This window comes from Oncorhynchus kisutch, linkage group LG17 (genome assembly GCF_002021735.2).
Source record: "Oncorhynchus kisutch isolate 150728-3 linkage group LG17, Okis_V2, whole genome shotgun sequence".
Classification (NCBI taxonomy): domain Eukaryota; kingdom Metazoa; phylum Chordata; class Actinopteri; order Salmoniformes; family Salmonidae; genus Oncorhynchus; species Oncorhynchus kisutch.
This window is the reverse complement of record NC_034190.2, coordinates 80,236,871-80,264,158: the sequence shown is the minus strand read 5'-3', so window position 1 is coordinate 80,264,158 and position 27,288 is coordinate 80,236,871. Positions and strand designations below refer to the sequence as shown.

General features: G+C 43.1%; 1 protein-coding gene across 1 annotated transcript in view; it reads left to right on the top strand.

Moving 5' to 3' along the window:
* LOC109908361 (copine-8-like) overlaps nt 1-27,288 on the top strand; it is a 163,733-nt gene that overhangs the window by 103,797 nt on the left and 32,648 nt on the right. Inside the window, exons 8-9 of the mRNA XM_031794749.1 lie at nt 6,164-6,217; nt 8,658-8,719. Coding sequence (XP_031650609.1) covers nt 6,164-6,217; nt 8,658-8,719 — 116 coding nt within the window. The remainder of the gene's footprint in view (nt 1-6,163; nt 6,218-8,657; nt 8,720-27,288) is intronic.

Below are 27,288 nucleotides of genomic sequence, written 5' to 3'. Positions count from 1 at the left end.
AAGTATCGACTAACAGTGAAAACAAAAAAATTGAAAATAAATAAATGCACAATGAGTAACGATAACTTGGCTGTAGTTGATGTGCAGGGGTATAACTTAATTGGCTGTAGTCGATATGCAGGTGTATAGGCTGTAGTCAGTGTGCAGGGGTATAAGGCTGTAGTCGGTGTGCAGGGGTATAAGGCTGTAGTCGGTGTGCAGGGGTATAAGGCTGTAGTCGATGTGCAGGGGTATAAGGCTGTAGTCGGTGTGCAGGGGTATAAGGCTGTAGTCGGTGTGCAGGGGTATAAGGCTGTAGTCGGTGTGCAGGGGTATAAGGCTGTAGTCGGTGTGCAGGGGTATAAGGCTGTAGTCGGTGTGCAGGGGTATAAGGCTGTAGTCGGTGTGCAGGGGTATAAGGCTGTAGTCGATGTGCAGGGGTATAAGGCTGTAGTCGATGAGCAGGGGTATAAGACTGTAGTCGGTGTGCAGGGGTATAAGGCTGTAGTCGGTGTGCAGGGGTATAAGGCTGTAGTCGATGAGCAGGGGTATAAGGCTGTAGTCGATGTGCAGGGGTATAAGGCTATAGTCGATGTGCAGGGGTATAAGGCTGTAGTCGGTGTGCAGGGGTATAAGGCTGTAGTCGGTGTGCAGGGGTATAAGGCTGTAGTCGGTGTGCAGGGGTATAAGGCTGTAGTCGGTGTGCAGGGGTATAAGGCTGTAGTCGGTGTGCAGCGGTATAAGGCTGTAGTCGGTGTGCAGCGGTATAAGGCTGTAGTCGGTGTGCAGCGGTATAAGGCTGTAGTCGGTGTGCAGGGGTATAAGGCTGTAGTCGGTGTGCAGGGGTATAAGGCTGTAGTCGGTGTGCAGGGGTATAAGGCTGTAGTCGGTGTGCAGGGGTATAAGGCTGTAGTCGGTGTGCAGGGGTATAAGGCTGTAGTCGGTGTGCAGGGGTATAAGGCTGTAGTCGGTGTGCAGGGGTATAAGGCTGTAGTCGGTGTGCAGCGGTATAAGGCTGTAGTCGGTGTGCAGGGGTATAAGGCTGTATATATTTTTTTAAACACTGAAATATCACATGTACATAATCAATCAATCAATCAAATCAGCCGATGTCACGAAGTGCTATACAGAAACCCAGCCTAAAACCCCAAACAGCAAGAAATGCAGATGTAGAAGCACGGTGGCTAGGAAAAAACTCCCTGGAAAGGCCAGAAAGGCTAGGAAGAAACCTAGAGAGAAACCAGGCTCTGAGGGGTGGCCTAGTCCTCTTCTGGCTGTACCAGGTGGAGATTATAACAGAACATGGACAAAATGTTCAAATGTTCATAGATGACCAGCAGGGTCAGATAATAATAATCACAGTGGTTGTAGAGGGTGCAACAGGTCAGAACCTCAGGAGGAAATATCCGTTGACTTTTCATAGCTGATCATCCAGGGTATCTTTTTCACCTGCTGTCTCTAGAGAGTTGAAAACAGCAGGTCTGGGACAGGTAGCACGTCCGGTGAACAGGTCAGGGTTCCATAGCTGCAGGCAGAACAGTTGAAACTGGAGCAGCAGCACGGCCAGGTGGACTGGGAACAGCAAGGAGTCAGACCAGGTAGTCCTGAAGCGTGGTCCAAGGGCTCAGGTCCTCTGAGAGAGAGAAAGAGAGAGAGAAAAAGAGAGATAGAATTAGAGAGAGCATACTTAAATTTTTATTTTTTATTTTTTTATTTTACCTTTATTTAACTAGGCAAGTCAGTTAATAACAAATTCTTATTTTCAATGACGGCCTAGGAACAGTGGGTTAACTGCCTGTTCAGGGGCAGAAAGACAGATTTGTACCTTGTCAGCTCGGGGATTTGAACTTGCAACCTTCCGGTTACTAGTCCAACGCTCTAACCACGCTACAAGCTTGGCATGTCTACATTTGGGGAGTTTCTCCCATTCTTCTCCGCAGATCCTCCACAGATCGAGCTATTTACAGGTCTCTCCAGAGATGTTAGATCGAGTTCAAGTCCGGGCTCTGACTGGGCCACTCAAGGACATTCAGAGACTTGTCCCGAAGCCACTCTTGCGTTGTCTTGGCTGTGTGCTTAGTCGTTGTTCAGTCTGAGGTCCTGAGCAGGTTTTCATCAAGGGTCTCTCTATACTTTGCTCCATTCATCTTTCCCTTGATCCTGACTAGTCTCCCACTCCCTGCATCTTAAAATAATCCCCACAACATGATGCTGCCACCACCATGCTTCACCGTAGGGATGGTGCCAGGTTTCTTCCAGCTTGGCATTCAGGCCAAAGAGTTCAATCTTGGTTTTGTTGGATGTCTAAAAACCAGTTTTTGCTTTATCATGATGGGGTATTGTGATGTCATGATGGGGTATTGTGTGTAGATAGTTGAGAAATGTGTTTTATTTAACAAAATGTGGAAAAAGTCAAGGGGACTGAATACTTTCCAAAGGAATTGTAAACATAAGTATGTGGACACCTCTTAAATGAGTGGATTTAGCTATTTCAGCCACAACCATTGCTGACAAGTGTGTAAAATCAAGCACACAGCTATGCATTCTCCATAGACAAATATTGGCAGTAGAACGGCCTTACTGAAGAGTTCAGCGACAAGATGTCAGTTTGTAAAATGTCTGCCCTGCTAGAGCTGCCCCGGTCAACTGTAAGTGCTGCTATTGTTAAGTGGAAGCGTCTCGGAGCAACACCGGTTCAGCCACAAAGTGGTAGGCCACACAATCTCACAGAACGGGGCCACCAAGTGCTGAAGCTTGTAAAAATTGTCTGTCCTCAGTTGCAACACTCACTGCTGAGTTCCAGACTGCGTCTGGAAGCAACATCAACACATTAACTGTTAATCTGGAGCTTAATGAATGGGTTTCCATGGCCAGGCAGCCGCACACAAGCCTAAGATCACTATGCGCAATGCCAAGTGTTGGCTGGAGTGGTGTAAAGCTCGCTGCCATTGGACTCTGGAACAGTGGAAATGTGTTCTCTGGAGTGATGAATCACGCTTCAACATCTGGCAGTCCGACGGACTAATCTGGGTTTGGCGGATGCCAGGAGAACTCTACCTACCCAAATGCAGAGTGTCTACTGTAAAGGTGGAGGAGAAATAATGGTTTGTGCTGTTTTTCATGGTCGGGGCTAGGCCCCTTAGTTCCATTGGGAAATTTCCCAAGGGAAATCTTAAAGCTACAGCATACAATGATATTGTAGTCGATTTTGTGCTTCCAACTTTGTGGCAACAGTTTGGGGAAGGCCCTTTCCTGTTTCAGAATGACAATCCCCGGGTGCACATGGCAACGTCCACACAGAAATGGTTTGTCGAGATTGTTGTGGAAGACCTCAACCCCATCGATTACCTTTGGGATGAATTGGAACTCTGACTGCGAGCCAGGCCTAATTGCCCAATATCAGTGCCCGTCCTAACTAATGCTCTTGTGGCTTCGTGGAGCATGTCCCCTGCAGCAATGTTCCAAAATCTAGTGGAAAGTCTTCCCAGAAGAGTGGAGGCTGTTATAGCAGCAACGTGGGGACTAACTCCATTTTAATGCCTAGGATTTTGGAATGAGATGTTCGACGAGCAGGTGGTCATGTAGTGTATGTACATATAGGTAGGGGTAAAATGACTAGGCAGCAAGATAAGTTACTAACAGTAACAGCAGTGTATGTGATGAGTCAAAATAATTAGTGCAAAAAGGGTAAATGCAGATAGTCCGGGTAGCTGGTTAACTATTGTGGGTAGACTTGGTGCATCAGAACCGCTTGCCATGCGGTAGCAAAGAAGACAGTCTGAATTCTTTGCGAATTTGTTGGGCCTTCCTCTGACACCACCTAGTATAGAGGTCCTAGATGGCAGGGAGCTCGGCCCCACTGATATACTGGACCATACTCACTACCCCTTGTAGCGCCTTGTGGTCAGATGCCAAGCAGTTGCTATACCAAGCAGTGATGCAGCCAGTCAAGATGGTGCCGCTGTTGAACTTTTTGAGGATCTGAGGGCCCATGACAAATCTTTTCAGCCTCCTGAGGGGGAAGAGGCGTTGTTGTGCCTTCTTCATGACTGTGTTGGTGTGTGTGGACCTTGTTTATCCCTTAGTGACGTGGAACTTGAAGCTCTCGACCTGCTCCACTACAGCCCCGTCGATGGAGATGGGGGAGTGCTTGGCCATCCGTTTCCTGTAGTGCACGATCAGCTCCTTTGTATTGCTGATGTTGAGGGAGAGGTTGTTGTCCTGGCACCACACTGCCAGGTCACTGACCTCCTCCCTATATGCTGTCTCATCGTCGTCGGTGATCAGGCCTACCACCGTTGTGTCATCAGTAAATTTAATGATGGTGTTGAAGTCGTGCCCAGCCACGCAGTCGTGGGTGAACAGGGAGGACAGAAGGGGACTAAGCACGCACCCCTGAGAGGCTCCTGTGTTGAGGGTCAGCGTGGCGGATGTGTTGTTGCCTACCCTCACCACCTGGGGGTGGTCTGTCAGGAAGTCCAGGATACAGTTGCAGAGGGATGTGTTCAGTCCCAGGGTCCTGAGCTTAGTGATGAGCATGGAGGGCACTATGGTGTTGAACGCTGAGCTGTAGTCAATGAACAGCATTCTCGCGTAGGTGTTCCTTTTGTCCATGTGGGAAAGGACAGTGTGGAGTGCAATAGAGATTACATCATCTGTGGATCTTTTGGGGCGGTAGGCAAATTGGAGTAGGTCCAGAGTGTCTGGGATGATGGTGTTGATGTGAGCCATGATCAGCCTTTCAAAGCATTTCATGGTCATTTAGACAGGTTACCTTAGCATTCTTGGGCACAGGAACTATGGTGTACTGCTTGAAACATGTAGGTATTACAGATTGGGTCAGCGAAAGGTTGAAAATGTCAGTGAAGACACTTGCCAGCTGGTCACTCGCATGAGTACATGTCCTGCTAATCCTTCTGGCCCAGCGGGCTCGTGAATTTTGACCTGTTTAAAGGTCTTACTCACATCGGCTGCGAAGAGCGTGATCACACAGTCTTCCGGAACAGCTGGTGTTCTCATGCATGGTTCAGTGTTGCTTGCCTCGAAGCGAACATAGAAGGCATATAGCTCATCTGGTAGGCTGGCGTCACTGGGCTGTTTGCGGCTGGGTTTACCTTTGTAATCCGTGATAGTTTGTAAGCCCTGCCACATCTGACAAGCATCAGAGCCGGTGTAGTAGGATTCAATCTTAGCCCTGTATTGATGGTTTGCCTGTTTGATGGCTCGTCGGAGGTCTTAGAGGGATTTCTTATAAGTGTCTGAAAGAGTATCCTGCTCCTTGAAAACGGCAGCTCTAGCCTTTAGCTCAGTGTGGATGTTGTCAGTGACCCATGGCTTCTGGTTGGGATATTTACGTACGGTTACCGTGGGGATGAAAATGATGGTGGAGACATTCTGTACAAAAAAAATGGCTGCTATCCACTGTAGCACCATATGTGTGTGTATGTGTGTATATGTGTGTGTTTCTGTGTGTGTGTGTGTATGTGTGTTTATGTGTGTACATGTGTGTTTGTGTGTGTACGTGTGTTACTGCATGCATACCCTGTGTATTTGTATGTGTGTGTGTATGTGTGTGTTTGTTTGTGTACGTTTGTGTGCGTGTGTGTGTGTTTGTGTATCCTGTAGAATGAGCTCTAGGGTTAGATGTCTCATTACAACCTTGATAATTTTACTACCAGCTCCTGCATTCATACACGTTTTCCTGTGGCCTCTAGCCCTGAATACGCTCCACCTGAACCTGTGTGTGTGTGTGTGTGTGTGTGTGTGTGTGTGTGTGTGTGTGTGTGTGTGTGTGTGTGTGTGTGTGTGTGTGTGTGTGTGTGTGTGTGTGTGTGTGTGTGTGTGTGTGTGTGTGTGTGTTTATGTGTGTGTGTGTGTGTGTGTGTGTGCTTGCGCGCGTGCCTTTGTGTACTAAAATGTTTATATTGGCATGTGCTGTTCCGAAATACAAACCAGTGTATGGTGGATTGTATTCCATAGTTATGAGGCGTGGATACACATGCACATAAATACACCCAGGGTAGACCCCAATGGAAAGACTGGAATAATCTATATTGGACATATACTGTACCACACCACTTCAGCCTTATTGCTTAACTGGCCCATGGGAATGAAGACATTTGACAGGGTTTTTATGTTGACAAATCTATGATATCAAGCTCGTATTGTGGTTGTTGAATCCTAGGTGGTGAATGCCAAGAAGAAGATCAAGAAGAAGAGATACATCAATTCTGGGACGGTAAGTCTGTCAAAAAACCTCCAGGTTAAAATATAGAACATCGCTTCCTTCCTGGCGCAACCGTATATTCCTTCCCCGTCTGTTTGTTGTTGTGTTCATCAATTAGTTTGTGGTTTAGTGGATTGCAATAAAAAAAGAGTGGTTGTCTCTTCTGAATCCATTCCTGGATACTTAACAAGATACTGTACTTTAGATACGTTTTGTTTCGTTATAGTTTAGAGTCTAGAGACAATTAACAAATACCACTGTACCACTAGAGATGAAAGAAGTTGTAAGGACCTCAAACTAAGTGAACCGGTCAGAGTACTCTGTCCTCTGTTGTCCTACCAGTCAGTCATCATTATATTGTCCTATCAGTCAGTTATGATTCTGGTGTCCTATCAGTCAGTTATCAGTCTGTTGTATCAGTAAGTTATCAGCCCGTTATCAGTCGGGTGTCATATCAGTCAGTTATCAGTCTGTTGTCCTATCAGTCAGTTATCAGTCTGGTGTCCTATCAGTCTGTTATCAGTCTGTTGTCCTATCAGTCAGTTATCAGTCTGTTGTCCTATCAGTCAGTTATCAGTATGTTGTCATATCAGTCAGGTATCAGTCTGTTGTCCTATCAGTCAGTTATCAGTCTGGTGTCCTATCAGTCAGTTATCCGCCTGTTGTCCTATCAGTCAGTTATCAGTATGTTGTCCTATCAGTCAGTTATCAGTCTGGTGTCCTATCAGCCAGTTATCAGTATGTTGTCCTATCAGTCAGTTATCAGTCTGCTGTCCTATCAGTCAGTTATCAGTCTGCTGTCAAATCAGTCAGTTATCAGTCTGTTGTCCTATCAGTCAGTTATCAGTCTGTTGTCCTATCCATCATTTATCAGTCTGTTGTCCTATCGGTCAGTTATCAGTCTGGTGTCCTATCAGTCTGTTATCAGTATGTTGTCCTATCGGTCAGTTATCCGTCTGTTGTCCATCCATCGGTTATCAGTCTGGTGTCCTATCAGCCATTTATCAGTATGTTGTCCTATCGGTCAGTTATCAGTCTGGTGTCCTATCAGTCAGTTATCGGTCTGTTGTCCTATCAGTCAGTTATCAGTCGGTTGTCCTATCAGTCAGTTATCAGTCTGTTGTCCTATCAGTCAGTTATCAGTATGTTGTCCTATCAGTCAGTTATCAGTCTGTTGTCCTATCAGTCAGTTATCAGTCTGTTGTCCTATCCATCAGTTAAACAGTATGTTGTCCTATCAGTCAGTTATCAGTCTGGTGTCCTATCAGTCAGTTATCAGTATGTTGTCCAATCGGTCAGTTATCAGTCTGTTGTCCATCCATCGGTTATCAGTCTGGTGTCCTATCAGCCAGTTATCAGTATGTTGTCCTATCGGTCAGTTATCAGTCTGGTGTCCTATCGGTCAGTTATCGGTCTGTTGTCCTATCAGTCAGTTATCAGTATGTTGTCCATCCATCAGTTATCAGTCTGGTGTCCTATCAGCCAGTTATCAGTATGTTGTCCATCCATCAGTTATCAGTCTGGTGTCCTATCAGCCGGTTATCAGTATGTCGTCCTATCAGTCAGTTATCAGTCTGTTGTCCTATCCATCAGTTATCAGTCTGGTGTCCTATCAGTCAGTTATCAGTCTGTTGTCATATCAGTCTGTTGTCCTATCCATCAGTTATCAGGCTGGTGTCCTATCAGTCAGTTATCAGTGTTGTCCTATCCATCAGTTATCAGTCTGGTGTCCTATCAGTCAGTTATCAGTCTGTTGTCATATCAGTCTGTTGTCCTATCAGTGACTGAGTGGCTGCCATGCCGAGTCATTGACTGATATTTAGGAGGAAGTCAGTGCATTGTTATTATTGCCTGGGCCCAAACACACACACACACACACAAACACACACACACACACACACACACACACAAACACAAACACACACACACACAAACACACACACAAACACACACACACACTTTGGCATGCTGAGCTTCAATACGATGACGGTGACTAGATAATTAAAATCAGAGAGGGAGACATCCATCATGTCGCTCTCATCACACCGCAGTGAGATGGATCTGTGTGTGTGTGTGTGTGTGTGTTAGTGTGTGTGTGTGTGTGCGTGCGTGCGCGTGTGTACGTGCGTGCGTGTGTGTGATTGAGATGGATCAATGTTCTAATACTAATATGCCGCTCTGATGTCAAACAAACTCATTCTACCGAGATGAATCCCTCTTGGGAAGCGGGTTGGTGCATGCTGGTTGGTTAACCCGGGGGGGCCTGGAGGCAGGGGGCTAACGGTTAATGTGTTTAAATTGGTAATTGGTCAATTGTGATTGTTTTGATTACTAATGTGGTGAGTAATTATGATTCAATTGGAGAATACATTGCATTTGTGACTTTGTGTTGATTACCTAAGTGTTGAATATACATGTTTGGTAACTGCTTTGAATATTTTCTCTACCCCAGGTGACCATGCTGTCGTTCGCGGTGGAGTCAGAACACACATTCCTCGACTACATTAAAGGAGGGTGAGCTGGTTCAGAAGTTTACATTATAGTATTTCAATATACAGAAACAATGACAACTTTTAAAACTAGCCTCTAAAGTCTCTGATCTTGATGTCTGAAAAAGGGAACCCTGCAGTTAAAGTGCGGAGGTCAAGACAACATCCGCTGTAGCCCAATCTGAGAGTTGATCTATCCTATCGCTGTTTACATTTGATTTATAGAAATACCTGTTGAAGACTTTAGTGAGAAAAGATGAGATTTGTCCTTTTATCAAGACACACCATGTGACCAGGTCCAATTGATAGTCACGCAGGGTTATTGAATGATAAAAGGGTCAAGAAAACGACACGTGGTATGTCTATGACCCTAGATGAAAACGACACGTTTATATGACCCTAGATGAAAACGACACGTTTATATGACCCTAGATGAAAACGACACATTTATATGACCCAAGATGAAAGCGACACATTTATATGACCCTAGATAAAAACGACACATTTATATGACCCAAGATGAAAACGACACATTTATATGACCCTAGATGAAAACGACACATTTATATGACCCAAGATGAAAACGACACATTTATATGACCCTAGATGAAAACGACACATTTATATGACCCTAGATGAAGCCTACTACCGTTTTCAGGATGTATTTTTTGGGATGCGTCTCAACTGGCTACCCTAATCCCTATGTAGTGCCACGGGCCAAAAGTGTCTCTCCGACTGTTCTGTTGGGGCTGTAGACAGGTTTCAGCTTGTTCTCTGAGGTCTCTTGGCGGTTACATGACAACACTGTTAAGATCTGCCTGTCAGACAACACCATATTCACTTTATAGCTCACTACACCCTATGAGGCCTGGTCAAAAGTAGTGCACTACATACTGTGGGTCCTGGTCAAAAGTAGTGCACTACATAGGGAATAGGGTGCCATTTGGGAAGCGGACAACTGTAATGCTTGCTCTGCCTGTCTGTCAGACAGAGATTCACTATGACAGTTATATTACAGTCTACCTGCTACTACAGTCTACCTGCTATTATTACCACCAGTCTACCTGCTATTATTACCACCAGTCTACCTGCTATTACAGTCTACCTGCTATTATTACCACCAGTCTACCTGCTATTACAGTCTACCTGCTATTATTACCACCAGTCTACCTGCTATTATTATCACCAGTCTACCTGCTATTATTACCACCAGTCTACCTGTTATTACAGTCTACCTGCTATTATTACCACCAGTCTACCTGCTATTATTACCACCAGTCTACCTGTTATTACAGTCTACCTGCTATTATTACCACCAGTCTACCTGCTATTATTACCACCAGTCTACCTGCTATTATTATCACCAGTCTACCTGCTATTATTACCACCAGTCTACCTGCTATTATTACCACCAGTCTACCTGCTATTATTACCACCAGTCTATCTGCTATTATTACCACCAGTCTATCTGCTATTATTACCACCAGTCTACCTGCTATTATTACCACCAGTCTACCTGCTATTATTACCACCAGTCTACCTGCTATTATTACCACCAGTCTACCTGCTATTATTACCACCAGTCTACCTGCTATTATTACCACCAGTCTACCTGCTATTATTACCACCAGTCTTCCTGCTATTACAGTCTTCCTGCTATTACAGTCTACCTGCTATTACAGTCTACCTGCTATTATTACCACCAGTCTACCTGCTATTATTACCACCAGTTGACCTGCTGTTATTACCACCAGTCTACCTGCTATTACAGTCTACCTGCTATTATTACCACCAGTCTACCTGCTATTATTACCACCAGTCTACCTGCTATTATTACCACCAGTCTACCTGTTATTACAGTCTACCTGCTATTATTACCACCAGTCTACCTGCTATTATTACCACCAGTCTACATGCTATTACAGTCTACCTGCTATTATTACCTCCAGTCTACCTGCTATTACAGTCTACCTGCTATTATTACCACCAGTCTACCTGCTATTACAGTCTACCTGCTATTATTACCACCAGTCTACCTGCTATTATTACCACCACTCTACCTGTTATTACAGTCTACCTGCTATTATTACCACCAGTCTACCTGCTATTATTACCACCAGTCTACCTGTTATTACAGTCTACCTGCTATTATTACCACCAGTCTACCTGCTATTATTACCACCAGTCTACATGCTATTACAGTCTACCTGCTATTATTACCTCCAGTCTACCTGCTATTACAGTCTACCTGCTATTATTACCACCAGTCTACCTGCTATTACAGTCTACCTGCTATTATTACCACCAGTCTACCTGCTATTATTACCACCAGTCTACCTGCTATTATTACCACCAGTCTACCTGTTATTACAGTCTACCTGCTATTATTACCACTAGTCTACCTGTTATTATTACCACCAGTCTACCTGCTATTATTAACACCAGTCTACCTGCTATTATTACCACCAGTCTACCTGCTATTATTACCACCAGTCTACCTGCTATTATTACCACCAGTCTACCTGCTATTATTACCACCAGTCTACCTGCTATTATTACCACCAGTCTACCTGCTATTATTACCACCAGTCTACCTGCTATTATTACCACCAGTCTACCTGCTATTATTAACACCAGTCTACCTGCTATTATTACCACCAGTCTACCTGCTATTATTAACACCAGTCTACCTGCTATTATTACCACCAGTCTATCTGCTATTATTACCACCAGTCTACCTGCTATTATTAACACCAGTCTACCTGCTATTATTACCACCAGTCTACCTGCTATTATTACCACCAGTCTACCTGCTATTATTACCACCAGTCTATCTGCTATTATTACCACCAGTCTACCTGCTATTATTACCACCAGTCTACCTGCTATTATTATCACCAGTCTACCTGCTATTATTACCACCAGTCTACCTGCTATTATTACCACCAGTCTACCTGCTATTATTACCACCAGTCTATCTGCTATTATTACCACCAGTCTATCTGCTATTATTACCACCAGTCTACCTGCTATTATTACCACCAGTCTACCTGCTATTATTACCACCAGTCTACCTGCTATTATTACCACCAGTCTACCTGCTATTATTACCACCAGTCTTCCTGCTATTACAGTCTTCCTGCTATTACAGTCTACCTGCTATTACAGTCTACCTGCTATTATTACCACCAGTCTACCTGCTATTATTACCACCAGTTGACCTGCTGTTATTACCACCAGTCTACCTGCTATTACAGTCTATCTGCTATTATTACCACTAGTCTCCCTGTTATTATTACCACCAGTTTACCTGCTATTATTACCACCAGTCTACCTGATGTTATTACCTCCAGTTTACCTGTATTACAGTTTACCCGCTGTTATGTTCACCAGTCTACCTGCTATTACAGTGTACCTGCTGTTATTTCTACCTGCTGTTATTGCTCTGCATAATAGCCCTGTAGCTGTCCTGAATTTAGCCATGTAACTTTCCTGGTTTCAGCTCTTTAGCTGTCCTGGTTTCAGCTCTTTAGCTGTCCTGGTTTCAGCCCTAAAACAGTCCTGGTTTCAGCCATGTAACTGTCCTGGTTTCATCCCTGTAACTGTCCTGGTTTCATCCCTGTGGCTGTCCTGGTTTCATCCCTGAAACAGTCCTGGTTTCAGCCATGTAACTGTCCTGGTTTCAAATCTGTAACTCTCCTGGTTTCATCCCTGTGGCTGTCCTGGTTTCATCCCTGAAACAGTCCTGGTTTCAGCCATGTAAATGTCCTGGTTTCAAATCTGTAACTTTCCTGGTTTCAGCTCTGTAACTGTCCTGGTTTCGGTCCTGTAGCTGTCCTGATTTTAGCCATGCAACTGTCCTGGTTTTGGCCCTGTAGCTGTCCTTGTTCAGCCATGTAAATGTCCTGGTTTCATCCCTGTAACTGTCCATGTTGTAGCCCTGTAGATGTCCTTGTTTTTGCGCTGTAACATCCCTGGTTTCAGCCCTGTAACTGTCCTGCATAATATCCCTGTAGCTGTATTGAATTTAGCCCTGTAGCTCTCCTGGTTTTAGCCCCTGTAGCTCTCCTGGTTTTGGCCCTGTAGCTGTCCTGGTTTTGGCCCTGTAGCTGTCCTGGTTTTGGCCCTGTAGCTGTCCTGGTTTTAGCCCCTGTAGCTCTCCTGGTTTTAGCCCCTGTAGCTCTCCTGGTTTTGGCCCTGTAGCTGTCCTGGTTTCAGCCAAGTAGCTGTCCATATTTTAGGCCTGTAGCTGTCCATGTTTTAGCCCTGTAACTGTCCTGGTTTCAGCCATGTAGCTGTCCTGGTTTTATCCCTGTAGCTGGTCTGGTTTCAGCCCTGTAGCTGTCCTGGTTTTATCCCTGTAGCTGGTCTGGTTTCAGCCCTGCAACTGTCCTGGTTTCAGCCCTGTAACTGTCCTGGTTTCAGCCCTGTAACTGTCCTGGTTTCAGCCCTGTAACTGTCCTGGTTTCAGCCCTGTAACAGTCCTGGTTTCAGCCCTGTAGCTATTGTCGTTTCAGCCCTATAGTTGTCCCTGTGTTTCAGTGTCAGTTTGCTGTGTCTGTTCGACCGTGTCCTAGATCTGGCAATGCCTCTCATGGCCTCTCTCTGTCCCACTCACCCACCCATCAACCCACACAGACAGGAAGGCGGGTTATCTTGCACCACTGAATCCCAACTCAACCCTTACACCCTATCCTCTTGACACTTGTGAGGAGCTGAGAGGATTAGGCAGGTGTCCCATTGGCTACGCCTGTACAGTCTCATATGTATGGAATCACCCCAGCACTATGGGGGGAAAGCTGCAAGAGGTCCCATTGGTTACGACTGTACATTCTCATATGTATGGAATCAGCCCAGCACTATAGGGGGAAAGCTGCAAGAGGTCCCATTGCAGCGACATGACGTACCACTTCAGACTCCCAGCCCAGCAGTTTCATGGAAACTAGGAATTGACATGGCCATGGAAATCTAGATGTACACAAGTGCCTAGGGGCTACGGGGTTATGGGTCGATTTGTGATTCAGGCCATCTCTGCTGACCACCGTCTTCTAAGCCTCTGCTATCACTCAGTGTCCTGTGTTCAGTATCCTGTGTTCAGTGTCCTCTCCTTACTTGAATGAGTGAGTGTCCCCAGGAAAGGACTCCCCACCATGCCACATTACGAGATATTGATGACACTATGCTTTCTTTGGATTCCATTCTCTCCTGTGTGTTTAGCCTCGTACAACCACTCACGTACTAATAGGCAAACGAAAGCACATCGACTTTGGTCAATGTGGTATGATGAATGGGCTATTTGAGGATAAGAGGTGATTTCTCTTTTCCCGGGGACACAGAGCCATTATGATAGATCTCAGAGTTGAATAGGGTTTTCATTCATGTTGAAGTGATATGTGGAATATAATAGGTCATGAAGGGAAAAAAAGATGGATCATATTTTCATTACCCTTTTATTGAATGTTTCTTTTTAAATTAAATCTTGAATGAGACGGCCTGTAGGAATGGATCCTTTAAGACTTCTTCTATTGTATTTAAGTCCCTTGTTCATGTTTAATAGATTGAGCCAAATATAGCCTGTATAAAGCCAGAGGAATTTGATATTGCACTTTTTCCTTGGGTAATATTTTTTATTTTGTTCTGGTTTTAAAGTGTCAGTGGAAGGAAGTGGAAGTTGGTTTGGGCGGTGACCAGATTTTCATATCATCATACTGTCCTTCTCATCCCCGGGATTTACGATAATACCGGCATAGCACAAAAGGGGGTGCTAAAAACACAAGAAAAGCCCATTGGGCCTCTATTACCAGAATGCTAACAACATCTGCACAAGCTAATAGCAAAATCAAATAGATGCCGTTAGCTAATGCTAACAAGCTAAAACGAATATAACTCATTGCAAAGACAGGCAAATCCAGCTCATAAAGTTATACAAGCATAGCTAATAGCTACCATTTCAGTGAGCGTGGACATTTACAAGTGCAAGTGAACGAGAGAAATTGTGCAAATGAACAAAATTGTGATGCATGATTTTCTGAAGGAACAGCAGCATGTGCCCACAGAGCTTGAGGGGAAAGAGCAGAATAAAAACGCTAGTAGGAAGCACAAGGAAATATTTTACAGATAACTCATCCAGAGCTCTTTGACTTCTGGCAGAAAGCCATTAAGATATTTGATGGCAAACATTTAATAATGAATTGCATACATTTTGTAGTGAATTGCATTCAAGTGTAACTTCCTCACCTCATGTACGCCGTACAACAGACTCCCTGATAGAACTAGAACGCTACGGACTCACCAGCTGATAGAACTACAACACTACGGACTCACCAGCTGATAGAACTACAACTCTATGGACTCACCAGCTGATAGAACTACAACGCTACGGACTCACCAGCTGATAGAACTACAACGCTACGGACTCACCAGCTGATAGAACTACAACGCTAAGGACTCACCAGCTGATAGAACTACAACACTACGGACTCACCAGCTGATAGAACTACAACACTACGGACTCACCAGCTGATAGAACTACAACGCTACGGACTCACCAGCTGATAGAACTACAACGCTACGGACTCACCAGCTGATAGAACTACAATGTTACGGACTCACCAGCTGATAGAACTACAACGCTAGGGACTCACCAGTTGATAGAACTACAACGCTAAGGACTCACCAGCTGATAGAACTACAACACTAAGGACTCACCAGCTCCCAAAGTCTCCCGTTGTGTTCTATTTGGGTTCCTGTGGCTCCCTGTAGTTGCATTAGCATGAAAATACCACCTTTGTTCCTATGTACAGTGCATTCGTAAAAGAGGTTTTCAGACCCCTTGACATTCCAACATTTTGTTACGACACAGCCTTATTGTGAAATTGATTAAATAAACAAACATTTTCATCAATCTACACACAATACCACATGATGACAGAGTGAAAATAGGTTTTTGAGACTCTAAATTGAGCTCAGGTGCATCCTGTTTCCATTGATCATCCTTCAGATGTTTCTACAACAAGATTGGAGTCCACCTGTGGTAAATTCAATTGATTTGGCATCATTTTTGAAAGGCACACACCTGTCTATATAAGGTCTCACAGTTGACAGTGCATGTCAGAGCATCAACCATGCATCGAGGTCGAAGAAATTGTCCATAGAGCTCAGAGACAGGATTGTGTCAAGGTTACAGATCTGAGGAAGTGTACCAAAACATTTCTGCAGTATTGAAGGTCCCCAAGAACACAGTGGCCTCCATCATTCTTAAATGGAAGAAGTTTGGAACCACCAAGACTCTTCCTAGAGCTGGCCGCCTGGCCAAATTGAGTAATTTGGGAAGAATGGGCTTGGTCAGGGAGGGGACCAATAACCCCATGGTCACTGACAGAGCTCCAAAGTTCCTCTGTGGGGATGGGAGAACCTTCCAGAAGGACAACCATCTCTGCAGCACTCCACCAATCAGGCCTTCATTGTAGTGGCCAGACGGAATTCACTCCTCAGGAAAAGGCACATGACAGCCTGCTTGGAGTTTGCCAAAAGGCACCTAAAAGACTCAGACCATGAGAAACAAGATTTTCTGGTCTGATGAAACCAAGATTGAACTCTTTAGCCTGAATGCCAAGCGTCACGTCAGGATAGATGAACGGAGCAAAGTGCAGAGAGATCCTTGACGAAAACCTGCTCCAGAGCGCTCAGGACTTCAGACTGGTGCGAAGGTTCACCTTCCAACAGGACAATGACCCTAAGCACACAGCCAAGACAAACCAGGAGTGACTTCGGGACAAGTCTCTGAATGTCCTTGAGTGGCGCAGCCAGAGCCCGGACTTGAACCCAATCAAACATCTCTGGAGAGACCTGAAAATAGCTGTGCAGCGAACGCTCCCCATCCAACTTGACAGAGCTTGAAAGGATCTGCGGAGAAGAATGGGGGAAACTCCCCAAATACAGGTGTGCCAAGCTTTTAGCGTCACACCCAAGAAGACTGGAGGCTGTAATCGTTGCCCAAAGGTGCTTCAACAATGTACTGAGTAAAGAGTCTGAATACTAGTGTAAATGTGATATTTCAGTTGTATTGTTTTTGATAAATGTAAAAAAAAATGTTTTTGCTTTGTCATTATGGGGTTTGTGTATAGGGGTTGATGAGGGGGGGGGGACTATTTCAGCAATTTTAAAATAAGGTTGTAACGTAAAAAAATGTGGAACTAGTCATGGGGTCTGAATACTTTCTGACAAACTGACACAATTAGCACCAGCATTTCAGCTCTATTAAAGGGTATGACATTGCTGTGGTTGTTAGCGTCCAGGGAATTGGTATAACAAGAAACTATTTTTGGCATACAGTTGAAAGCATCAATCTGAATTTCTAGAATCTCACACTGATAGGAAACCATTTTTGTGAAGCGAGGCACTCATATTTGAAGATGAAAACAATAAATTGCCTAAACGAAATGGGTGAGGAATGAAAAATACAACCATCGACAGTCAGAGAATATAACCAATCTGAGGAAGGAGTTGTGTATGAAATGACAAGTCCAGCTTGGCTAGAGGATATACTGTATTGATGGGTTGGGAGGCCCTAGTGAATTAAACCCATGTAATTCCACCATTATCTTCTGTGAACGTTATCCACTTCTGAGATAACCAATGGGAATACTTTAAACTGTGTTCCATGGGAAAGGATTATCATGGGAAGGAATTATCATGGGATGGCATTATCGTGGGAAAGCATTATCATGGAAAAGCATTATCTTGGGAAGACATTATCGTGGAAAAGCGTTATCGTGGGAAGGCATTATCATGTGCGTGCATTATCGTGGGAGGGCATTGTCGTGTGGCGGCATTATCGTGTGAGTGTATTATCGTGGGATGCATTATCGTGGGAAGGCATTATCGTGGGAACGCATTATCGTGGGAAAGCATTGCCACAGTTCCCTCTGTCTGTCTGTTAGTTGGGAAACCAGAGCTCTAACTAACTCAATCCAGAGTAACAAGCTATGGTCAGATGCATCTGCAGTAGGATAGGACCAGGGAGTAGAAAGAGATGATATCTGCAGTATGATATGACTAGGGACTATGAAGAGATACTATATGCAGTATGATATGACTAGGGACTAGAAAGAGATGCTTCCTGCAGTGTGATATGACTAGGGACTAGGAAGAGATTCTTCCTGCAGTATGATATGACTAGGGACTAGGAAGAGATGCGATCTGCAGTATGATATGACTAGGGACTAGGAAGAGATGCTATCTATAGTATGATATGACTAGGGACTAGGAAGAGATGCTATCTACAGTATGATATGACTAGGGACTATGAAGAGATGCTATCTGCAGTATGATATGATTGGGTACTAGGACGAGATGCTTCCTGTAGTATGATATGACGTGGGACTATGAAGAGATGCTATCTGCAGTATGATATGACTAGGGACTAGGAAGAGATGCTATCTACAGTATGATATGACTAGGGACTAGGAAGAGATGCTTCCTGCAGTATGATATGATTAGGTAAAGATGCTGCCTGCAATAGGATCTGACTAGGGACTAGGGTTGGGATGCTTCCTGCAGTATGATTTGACTAGGGACTATGAAGAGATGCTTCCTGCTGTATGATATGATTAGGGACTATGAAGAGATGCTTCCTGCTGTATGATATGACTAGGGACTATGAAGAGATGCTTCCTGCTGTATGATATGACTAGGGACTATGAAGAGATGCTTCCTGCAGTATGATATGATTAGGTAAAGATGCTTCCTGCAATAGGATCTGACTAGGGACTAGGGTTGGGATGCTTCCTGCAGTATGATATGACTAGGGACTATGAAGAGATGCTTCCTGCTGTATGATATGATTAGGGACTATGAAGAGATGCTTCCTGCTGTATGATATGACTAGGGACTATGAAGAGATGCTTCCTGCTGTATGATATGACTAGGGACTAGGAAGAGATGCTTCCTGCTGTATGATATGACTAGGGACTAGGAAGTATCTACAGTATGATATGACTAGGGACTAGGAAGAGATGCTTCCAGCAGTATGATATGACTAGGGACTATGAAGAGATGCTTCCTGCTGTATGATATGACTAGGGACTAGGAAGTATCTACAGTATGATATGACTAGGGACTAGGAAGAGATGCTATATGCAGTATGATATGACGTGGGACTATGAAGAGATGCTTCCTGCAGTATGATATGATTAGGGACTAGGAAGAGATGTTATCTGCAGTATGATATGACTAGGGACTAGGAAGAGATGCTATATGCAGTATGATATGACTAGGGACTAGGGTTGGAATGCTTCCTGCAGTATGATATGACTAGGGACTAGGGTTGGGATGCTTCCTGCAGTATGATATGACTAGGGACTAGGAAGAGATGCTTCCTGCAGTATGATATGACTAGGGACTAGGAAGAGATGCTATATGCAGTATGATATGACTAGGGACTAGGGTTGGAATGCTTCCTGCAGTATGATATGACTAGGGACTAGGGTTGGGATGCTTCCTGCAGTATGATATGACTAGGGACTAGGGTTGGAATGCTTCCTGCAGTATGATATGACTAGGGACTAGGGTTGGGATGCTTCCTGCAGTATGATATGACTAGGGACTAGGGTTTGGATGCTTCCTGCAGTATGATATGACTAGGGACTAGGAAGAGATGCTTCCTGCAGTATGATATGACTAGGGACTAGGAAGAGATGCTTCCTGCAGTATGATATGACTAGGGACTAGGAAGAGATGCTTCCTGCAGTATGATATGACTAGGGACTAGGAAGAGATGCTATATGCAGTATGATATGACTAGGGACTAGGGTTGGAATGCTTCCTGCAGTATGATATGACTAGGGACTAGGGTTGGGATGCTTCCTGCAGTATGATATGACTAGGGACTAGGGTTGGAATGCTTCCTGCAGTATGATATGACTAGGGACTAGGGTTGGGATGCTTCCTGCAGTAGGATATGACTAGGGACTAGGGTTGGAATGCTTCCTGCAGTATGATATGACTAGGGACTAGGGTTGGAATGCTTCCTGCAGTAGGATATGACTAGGGACTAGGGTTGGAATGCTTCCTGCAGTATGATATGACTAGGGACTAGGGTTGGGATGCTTCCTGCAGTAGGATATGACTAGGGACTAGGGTTGGAATGCTTCCTGCAGTATGATATGACTAGGGACTAGGGTTGGAATGCTTCCTGCAGTATGATATGACTAGGGATTAGGGTTGGGAATGCTTCCTGAAGTATGATATGACTAGGGACTAGGGTTGGAATGCTTCCTGAAGTATGATATGACTAGGGACTAGGGACATTAAAACATGAGGCTGTGGATTTCTGAATGGAGGTAAATACTTAAACCACACTGAATGCTTCACGCCTTCTGCTCACCATGGTAATCACAGGATTCAATCTGATGTAACCAGGCTATATGAGGAGAGACAATCATTGTTAATCACCATAGAAGAAGCACAATGCTTACAGCTATGTCTTTAAAGTCTCACCTCTTAGAGAATGGATGGGGACATGAAGGGGAAGTTGGTTTTCCCCCAAATTCACTTTTCTCCCTTTTTTTCAAGTTCCTTGGCTGTCATCCTTTGCATTTTCAATGATTGAAATATGGCTTAGGGTTTTATTAAGCGGTGTGATGCTGTTTGTAGATTGCTAATAGACATACTGTATGCGAAAGGAATTCATGATTATTAACCAGAATAAATACTACTACTGGCAGAATGGTGATTGATTATTGTGATGATGATGATGGTGTTGATGATGGTAATGATGATGATGATGGTTTTAATGATGATGATGGTAATGATGATAATGATGATGATGTTGATGGTAATGATGTTAATGATGATGATGGTTTTAATGAGGATGATGATGATGGTTTTAATGTTGATAATGATGATGAGGACGATAATGATTTTAATGACGATAATGATAATGACGATGACGATAATGATAATTAGGATGATAATGATGAGGATGTTTTTAATGATGAGGATGGTAATGATGCTAATGATGATGGCTTTAATGATGATGATGATGATGCTATTGATGGTGGTGATATTGATGATGATGCTATTGATGATGATGATGATGATGATGATGGTGATATTGATGATGATGCTATTGATGATGATGATGATGATGATGATGATGATGATGATGATGGTGATATTGATGGCGATGATGGTATTACTGATGATGATGATGATGATGGTGATGAGGATGGTTGTGTTACTGATGATGATGGTGTTACTGATGATGATGATGATGATGATGGTGTTATAAATGATGATGATGATGATGATGTTGATGGTGTTAATAATGATGATGGAGATATTGATGATGATGATGATGATGGTGTTATTAATGATGATGATGATGTTGTCACTGATGATGATGGTGATATTGATGATGATGCTGACGATGGTGTTATTAATGATGATGATGATGATGATGGTGATGATGATGATGATGTCACGTATGATAATGGTGATGATGGTGTTATTAATGATGATGATGATGGTGTTACTGATGAAGATGATGATGATGATGGGGGTATTGATGTTGATGATGATGGGGATATTGATGATGATGATGATGATGATGATGGGGATATTGATGATGATGATGATGTTACTGATGGTGATGATGGGGATATTGATGATGATGATGATGATATTGATGATGATGATGATGATGATGATGATGATGATGATGGTATTACTGATGATGATGATGATGATGATGATGATGATGATGATATTGATTATGGTGTCGATGATGACGGTAATTATCGTAATGGTGATGACACACAGTTGTCAGCGTTATATATTTTAATGAAACACTGCGTAGAACAGCAGTGATGAGGTTATTCATTGTGTAGTTTCGATACTACGTTAGTTATCACTAATCCCTTGTCTCTCATTATGGACACTTAGTTTCCTGTGAAATCATGGCTACTTTCACCTCCCTCGGCTCATTATTGGTTTATAAGAAACATTTTGGGAAAGGACTCCTGATCTCGCAGTTTTCCTAAATGTTAGTGAGGCTGTTTGCATATACACTGACAGCCTAATGATAAAACATGATTATACACTGTAGGCAAAAATACAATAGAGATGACTGACACAGGACTCCATTTAAAATGGATGATGTTAATATACAATACAACAGAAGTGGGAATCAGATGAGGCTGAACAAGAAAACAGACCCTGACAGCTTGGAGAGCTGTTGATGAGGGTTTTGTCAGAACATGTTTAGTAGTAACTCTTCCTCCCATTAATTAACACTACTTTGTTTACCATCGGGTCGTGTTCGTCAACTAAAAAAATCTCTCTCTCTCTCTCTCTCTCTCTCTCTCTCTCTCTCTCTCTCTCTCTCTCTCTCTCTCTCTCTCTCTCTCTCTCTCTCTCTCTCTCTCTCTCTCTCTCTCTCTCTCTCTCTCTCAATGTGCCTAACAACCCCATCAGGGAAATTACTGTCTTTACTCTGTCTTGTCTCTCAGCTCTCCAAGTCTTTATATATTTATTTATTAATTGACTTGCAATTAATAATATTAATATTTATTTACCATGAAGCCTACTGAGCTGCACACTCTAGGAGCTAATATTTATTTACCATGAAGCCTACTGAGCTGCACACTCTAGGAGCTAATATTTATTTACCATGAAGCCTACTGAGCTGCACACTCTAGGAGCTAATAGTTATTTACCATGAATTCTACTGAGCTGCACACTCTAGGAGCTAACAGTTAATTACCATGAAGCCTACAGAGCTGCACACTCTAGGAGTTTACAGTTATTTACCATGAAGCCTACTGAGAATAATATACAGTATTTCTGTCTAGTTGTGTAATTTAACTTTATCGTATGGTTTAAGTATACAGTTGAAGTCAGGAGTTTACATACACTTAGGTTGGAGTCATTAACCTTTCTAGCGCAGGGGTTCCGCTAGCGGAACACCTCGACAACATTCCGCTGAAAAGGCAGCGTGCAAAATTCAAAAATATTTTTTAGAAATATGTAACTTTCGCACATTAACAAGTCCAATACAGCAAATGAAAGATTTTCCAGCCAAAGGTAGGAGTCACAAAAAGCTGAAATATAGATACAAATGAATCACTAACCTTTGATGATCTTCATCAGATGACACTCATAGGACATCATGTTACACAATATATGTATGTTTTGTTCGATAATGTGCATATTTATATCCAAAAATCTCAGTTTACATTGGCGCCTTACGTGCAGTAATGTTGATTCCAAAACATCCGGTGATTTTGCAGAAATACTAATAATAAACATTGATAAAAGATACTAGTGTTGTTCACAGAATTAAAGATAGACTTCTCCTTAATGCAACCGCTGTGTCAGATTTCAAAAAAACTTTACGGAAAAAGCATAATCTGAGAACGGCGCTCAGAACCCAAAACAGCCAGAGGAATATCCGCCATTTTGGAATCAACAAAGTTAGAAACAAATATTCACTTACCTTTGATGATCTTCATCAGAAGGCACTCCCAGAAATCCCAGTTCGACAATAAATGACTGATTTGTTCCATAAAGTTCCATCATTTATATCCAAATAGCCACTTGCTGTTAGCGTGTTCAGCCCAGTAATCCAGTAATCCATCCATTCAGCCCAGTAATCCATCTACATGAGACCAAGGCTCTCTGCCAGACCGCTGACTCAAAGAGGTCTCATGACCCCCTCCTTTATAGTAGAATCCTCATTCAAGTTTAGTGGAAGCCCTAGGAAGTGCAACCTCATCCATATCTCAATGTGTATTTGGTAGGCCAAGCTTTGAAAAACTACAAACCTCAGATGTCCCACTTCCTGGTTGGATTTTTCTCAGGTTTCGCCTGCCATATGAGTTTTGTTATACTCACAGACATCATTCAAACAGTTTTAGAAACTTCACAGTGTTCTCTATCCAATACTACTAATAATATGCATATATTAGCATCTGGGACAGAGTAGGAGGCAGTTCACTCTGGGTACGCTATTCATCCAAAAGTGAAAATGCTGCCCCCATAAAACTCATTTTTCAACCATTCCACAAATTTCTTGTTAACAAACTATAGTTTTGGCAAGTCGGTTAGGACATCTACTTTGTGCATGACACAAGTCATTTTTCCAACACTTGTTTACAGACAGATTATTTCACTTATAATTCACTGTATCACAATTCCAGTGGGTCAGAAGTTTATATACACTAAGTTGACTGTGCCTTTAAACAGCTTGGAAAATTCCAGAAAAATATGTCATGGCATTAGAAGCTTCTGATAGGCTAATTGACATCATTTGAGTCAATTGGAGGTGTACCTGTGGATGTATTTTATTGCCTACCTTCAAACTCAGTGCCTCTGCTTGACATCATGGGAAAATCAAAAGAAATCAGCCAAGACCTCAGAAAACAAACTGTAGACCTCCACAAGTCTGGTTCATCCTTGGGAGCAATTTCCAAATGCCTGAAGGTACCACGTTAATCTTTACAAACAATAGTACGCAAGTATAAACACCATGGGACCACGTAGCCGTCATATCGCTCAGGAAGGAGACGCGTTCTGTCACCTAGAGATGAACGTACTTTGGTGTGAAAAGTGCAAATCAATCCCAGAACAACAGCAAAGTACCTTGTGAAGATGCTGGAGGAAACAGGTACAAAGTATCTATATCCACAGTAAAACGAGTCCTATATCGACATAACCTGAAAGGCCGCTCAGCAAGAAAGAAACCACTGCTCCAAAACCACCATCAAAAAGCCAGACTACGGTTTGCAACTGCACATGGGGACAAAGATCGCACTTTTTTGAGAAATGTCCTCTGGTCTGATGATAGAAAACAGAACTGTTTGGCCATGATGACCATCGTTATGTTTGGAGGAAAAAGTGGGAGGCTTGCAAGCCGAAAGAACACCATCCCAATGGTGAAGCACAGGGATGGCAGCATCATGTTGTGGGGGTACTTTGCTGCAGGGGGGACTGGTGCACTTCACAAAATAGATGGCATCGTGAGGGAGGAAAATGAAAGCTTTGGATGGATCTTCCAAATGGACACTGACCCCAAGCATACTTCCAAAGTTGTGGCAAAATAGCTTAAGGACAACAAAGTCAAGGTATTTGAGTGGCCATCACAAAGCCCTGACCTCAATCCTATAGAAAATGTGTGGGCAGAACTGAAAAAGCGTGTGCGAGCAAGGAGGCCTAAAAACCTGACTCAGTTACAACAGCTCTGTCAGGAGGAATGGGCCAAAATTCACCCAACAAAAACATTTGACCCAAATTAAACAATTTAAAGACAATGCTGCCAAATACTAATTGACTGTATGTAAACTTCTGACCCACTGGGAATGTGATGAAATGAATAAAAGCTGAAATAAATCACTCTCTCTACTATTATTCTGACATTTCACATTCTTAAAATAAATTGGTTATCCTAACTGACCTAAGACAGGGAATTTTTACTAGGATTAAATGTCAGGAATTGTGAATAACTGAGTTTAAATTAATTTGGCTTAGGTGTATGTAAACTTCCGACTTCAACTGTACGTACACATAGACACTGACTGTACAAAACATTTGAAGTACTCCCGCTCTTTCCATGACAGACTGACCCAGTGAATCCAGGTGAAAACTATAATCCTTTGTTGATGTCACTTGTTAAATCCACTTCAATCAGTGTAGATGAAGGGGGGCAGACAGGTTAAAGAAGGATTTTTAAGCCTTGAGACAATTGAGACATGGATTGTGTATGTGTGCCATTCAGAGGGGCAAGACAAAAGATTGAAGTGCCTTTGAACGGGGTATGGTAGTAGGTGCCAGGCACACCGGTTTGTATCAAGAACTCCTATGCTGCTGGGTTTTTCACACTCAACAGTTTCCTGTGTGTATCAAGAATGGTCCACCACCCAAAGGACATCCAGCCAACTTGACACAACTGTGGGAAGCATTGGAGTCAACATGGGCCAGCATCCCTGTGGAACCCTTTCAACACCTTGTAGAGTCCATGCCCCGACGAATTGATGCTATTCATGGGGGAAAAGGGGAGAGGGGTTAAACTCAATATTAGAAAAGTGGTCCTAATGTTTGGTATACTCAGTGTATGTTAATGTTTGTAGTAATTGCTGTCCTGTCAGTCAAACACGTTTTATAAGTCTTAAAAGTGGTAAGGGTGCAGTCCAGCCAAGCGAAGCCATCCAGATGTGTGGCCATGCATGTAGTTGGACTGGCTTGCTGCCTAACTGGGCTTGGAAACCAGACTGGCTGCTTCTCTGCTGCTACTGTGAATTCATTTATCTTATGTTCCTGGGAGAAGGATCAGAAATAAAACATATAGAAAATAAATATATACCGACTCGGTTGAACAGGAAAGCCGGATTGGTCGGTTCGGTCGGTGCTTTTCTCCCAGGTGAGAGCTGAAGCAGAGAGCAGAGTGATGGCTTCTGGGTAATTGAGGTGGTCTCCTGGACAGATGGGGAGGATTATATCTTCAAGCCGAGCCACTAGGATGTAACTTTGTAGGAGAGAGAGAGTTAGAGAGAGAGAGAGAGACCAAGAATTCACAAAATGGGACAAACACCAAATTGAGACTCTGCATGTAGAATTCTGCAAAAAATATCCTCTGTGTACAATGTAAAACACCACTGGGGCTCTGTTCACAAACACCAACAGACCCGACAGAGGCCCAGGACATTAACACAATTAGACCCAACCAAATCATGAGTATAAAATTACTTGATACATTGGAAAGAATTAACCAAAAAACAGAGCAAACTAGAATGCTATTTGGCCCTAAACAGAGAGTACACAGTGACAGAATACCTGACCATTGTGACTGGCCCAAAATGAAGGAATGCTTTAACTACAGTGGGGCAAAAAAGTGTTTAGTCAGCCACCAATTGTACAAGTTCTCCCAGAGAGGCCTGTAATTTTCATTCACAGGTACAGTTCAACTATGACAGAGAAAATGAGAAAAAAAACATTGTAGGATTTTTTATGAATTTATTTGCAAATTATGGTGGAAAATAAGTATTTGGTCAATAACAAAAGTTTACTCAATACTTTGTTAAATACCCTTTGTTGGCAATGACAGAGGTCAAATGTTTTCTGTAAGTCTTCACAAGGTTTTCACACACTGTTGCTGGTATTTTGGTCCATTCCTCCATGCAGATCTCCTCTAGAGCAATGATGTTTTGGGGCTGTTGCTGGGTGTAACGGATGTGAAACGGCTAGCTTAGTTAGCGGTGCGAGCTAAAAAGAGTTTGAAAACAAATCCAATTTTGATATTTCCCCTTTTGTACCTTAACCATTTTCACATCGTTACAACACTGTATACATAATATGACATTTGAAATGTCTTTATTCTTTTGTGAGTGTAATGTTTACTGTACATTTTTTATTGTTTATTTCACTTTTGTTTATTATCTATTTCACTTGCTTTGGAAAGAGAGAGAGAGAGAGAAAGAGGGAGAGAGAGAGAGAGAGAGAGAGAAAGAGGGAGAGCGAGAGAGAGAGAGAGAGAGAGAGAGAGAGAGAGAGACTCAACCCAACTATAAATTAAACACCAGGAGTTCTCTGTTACAATAT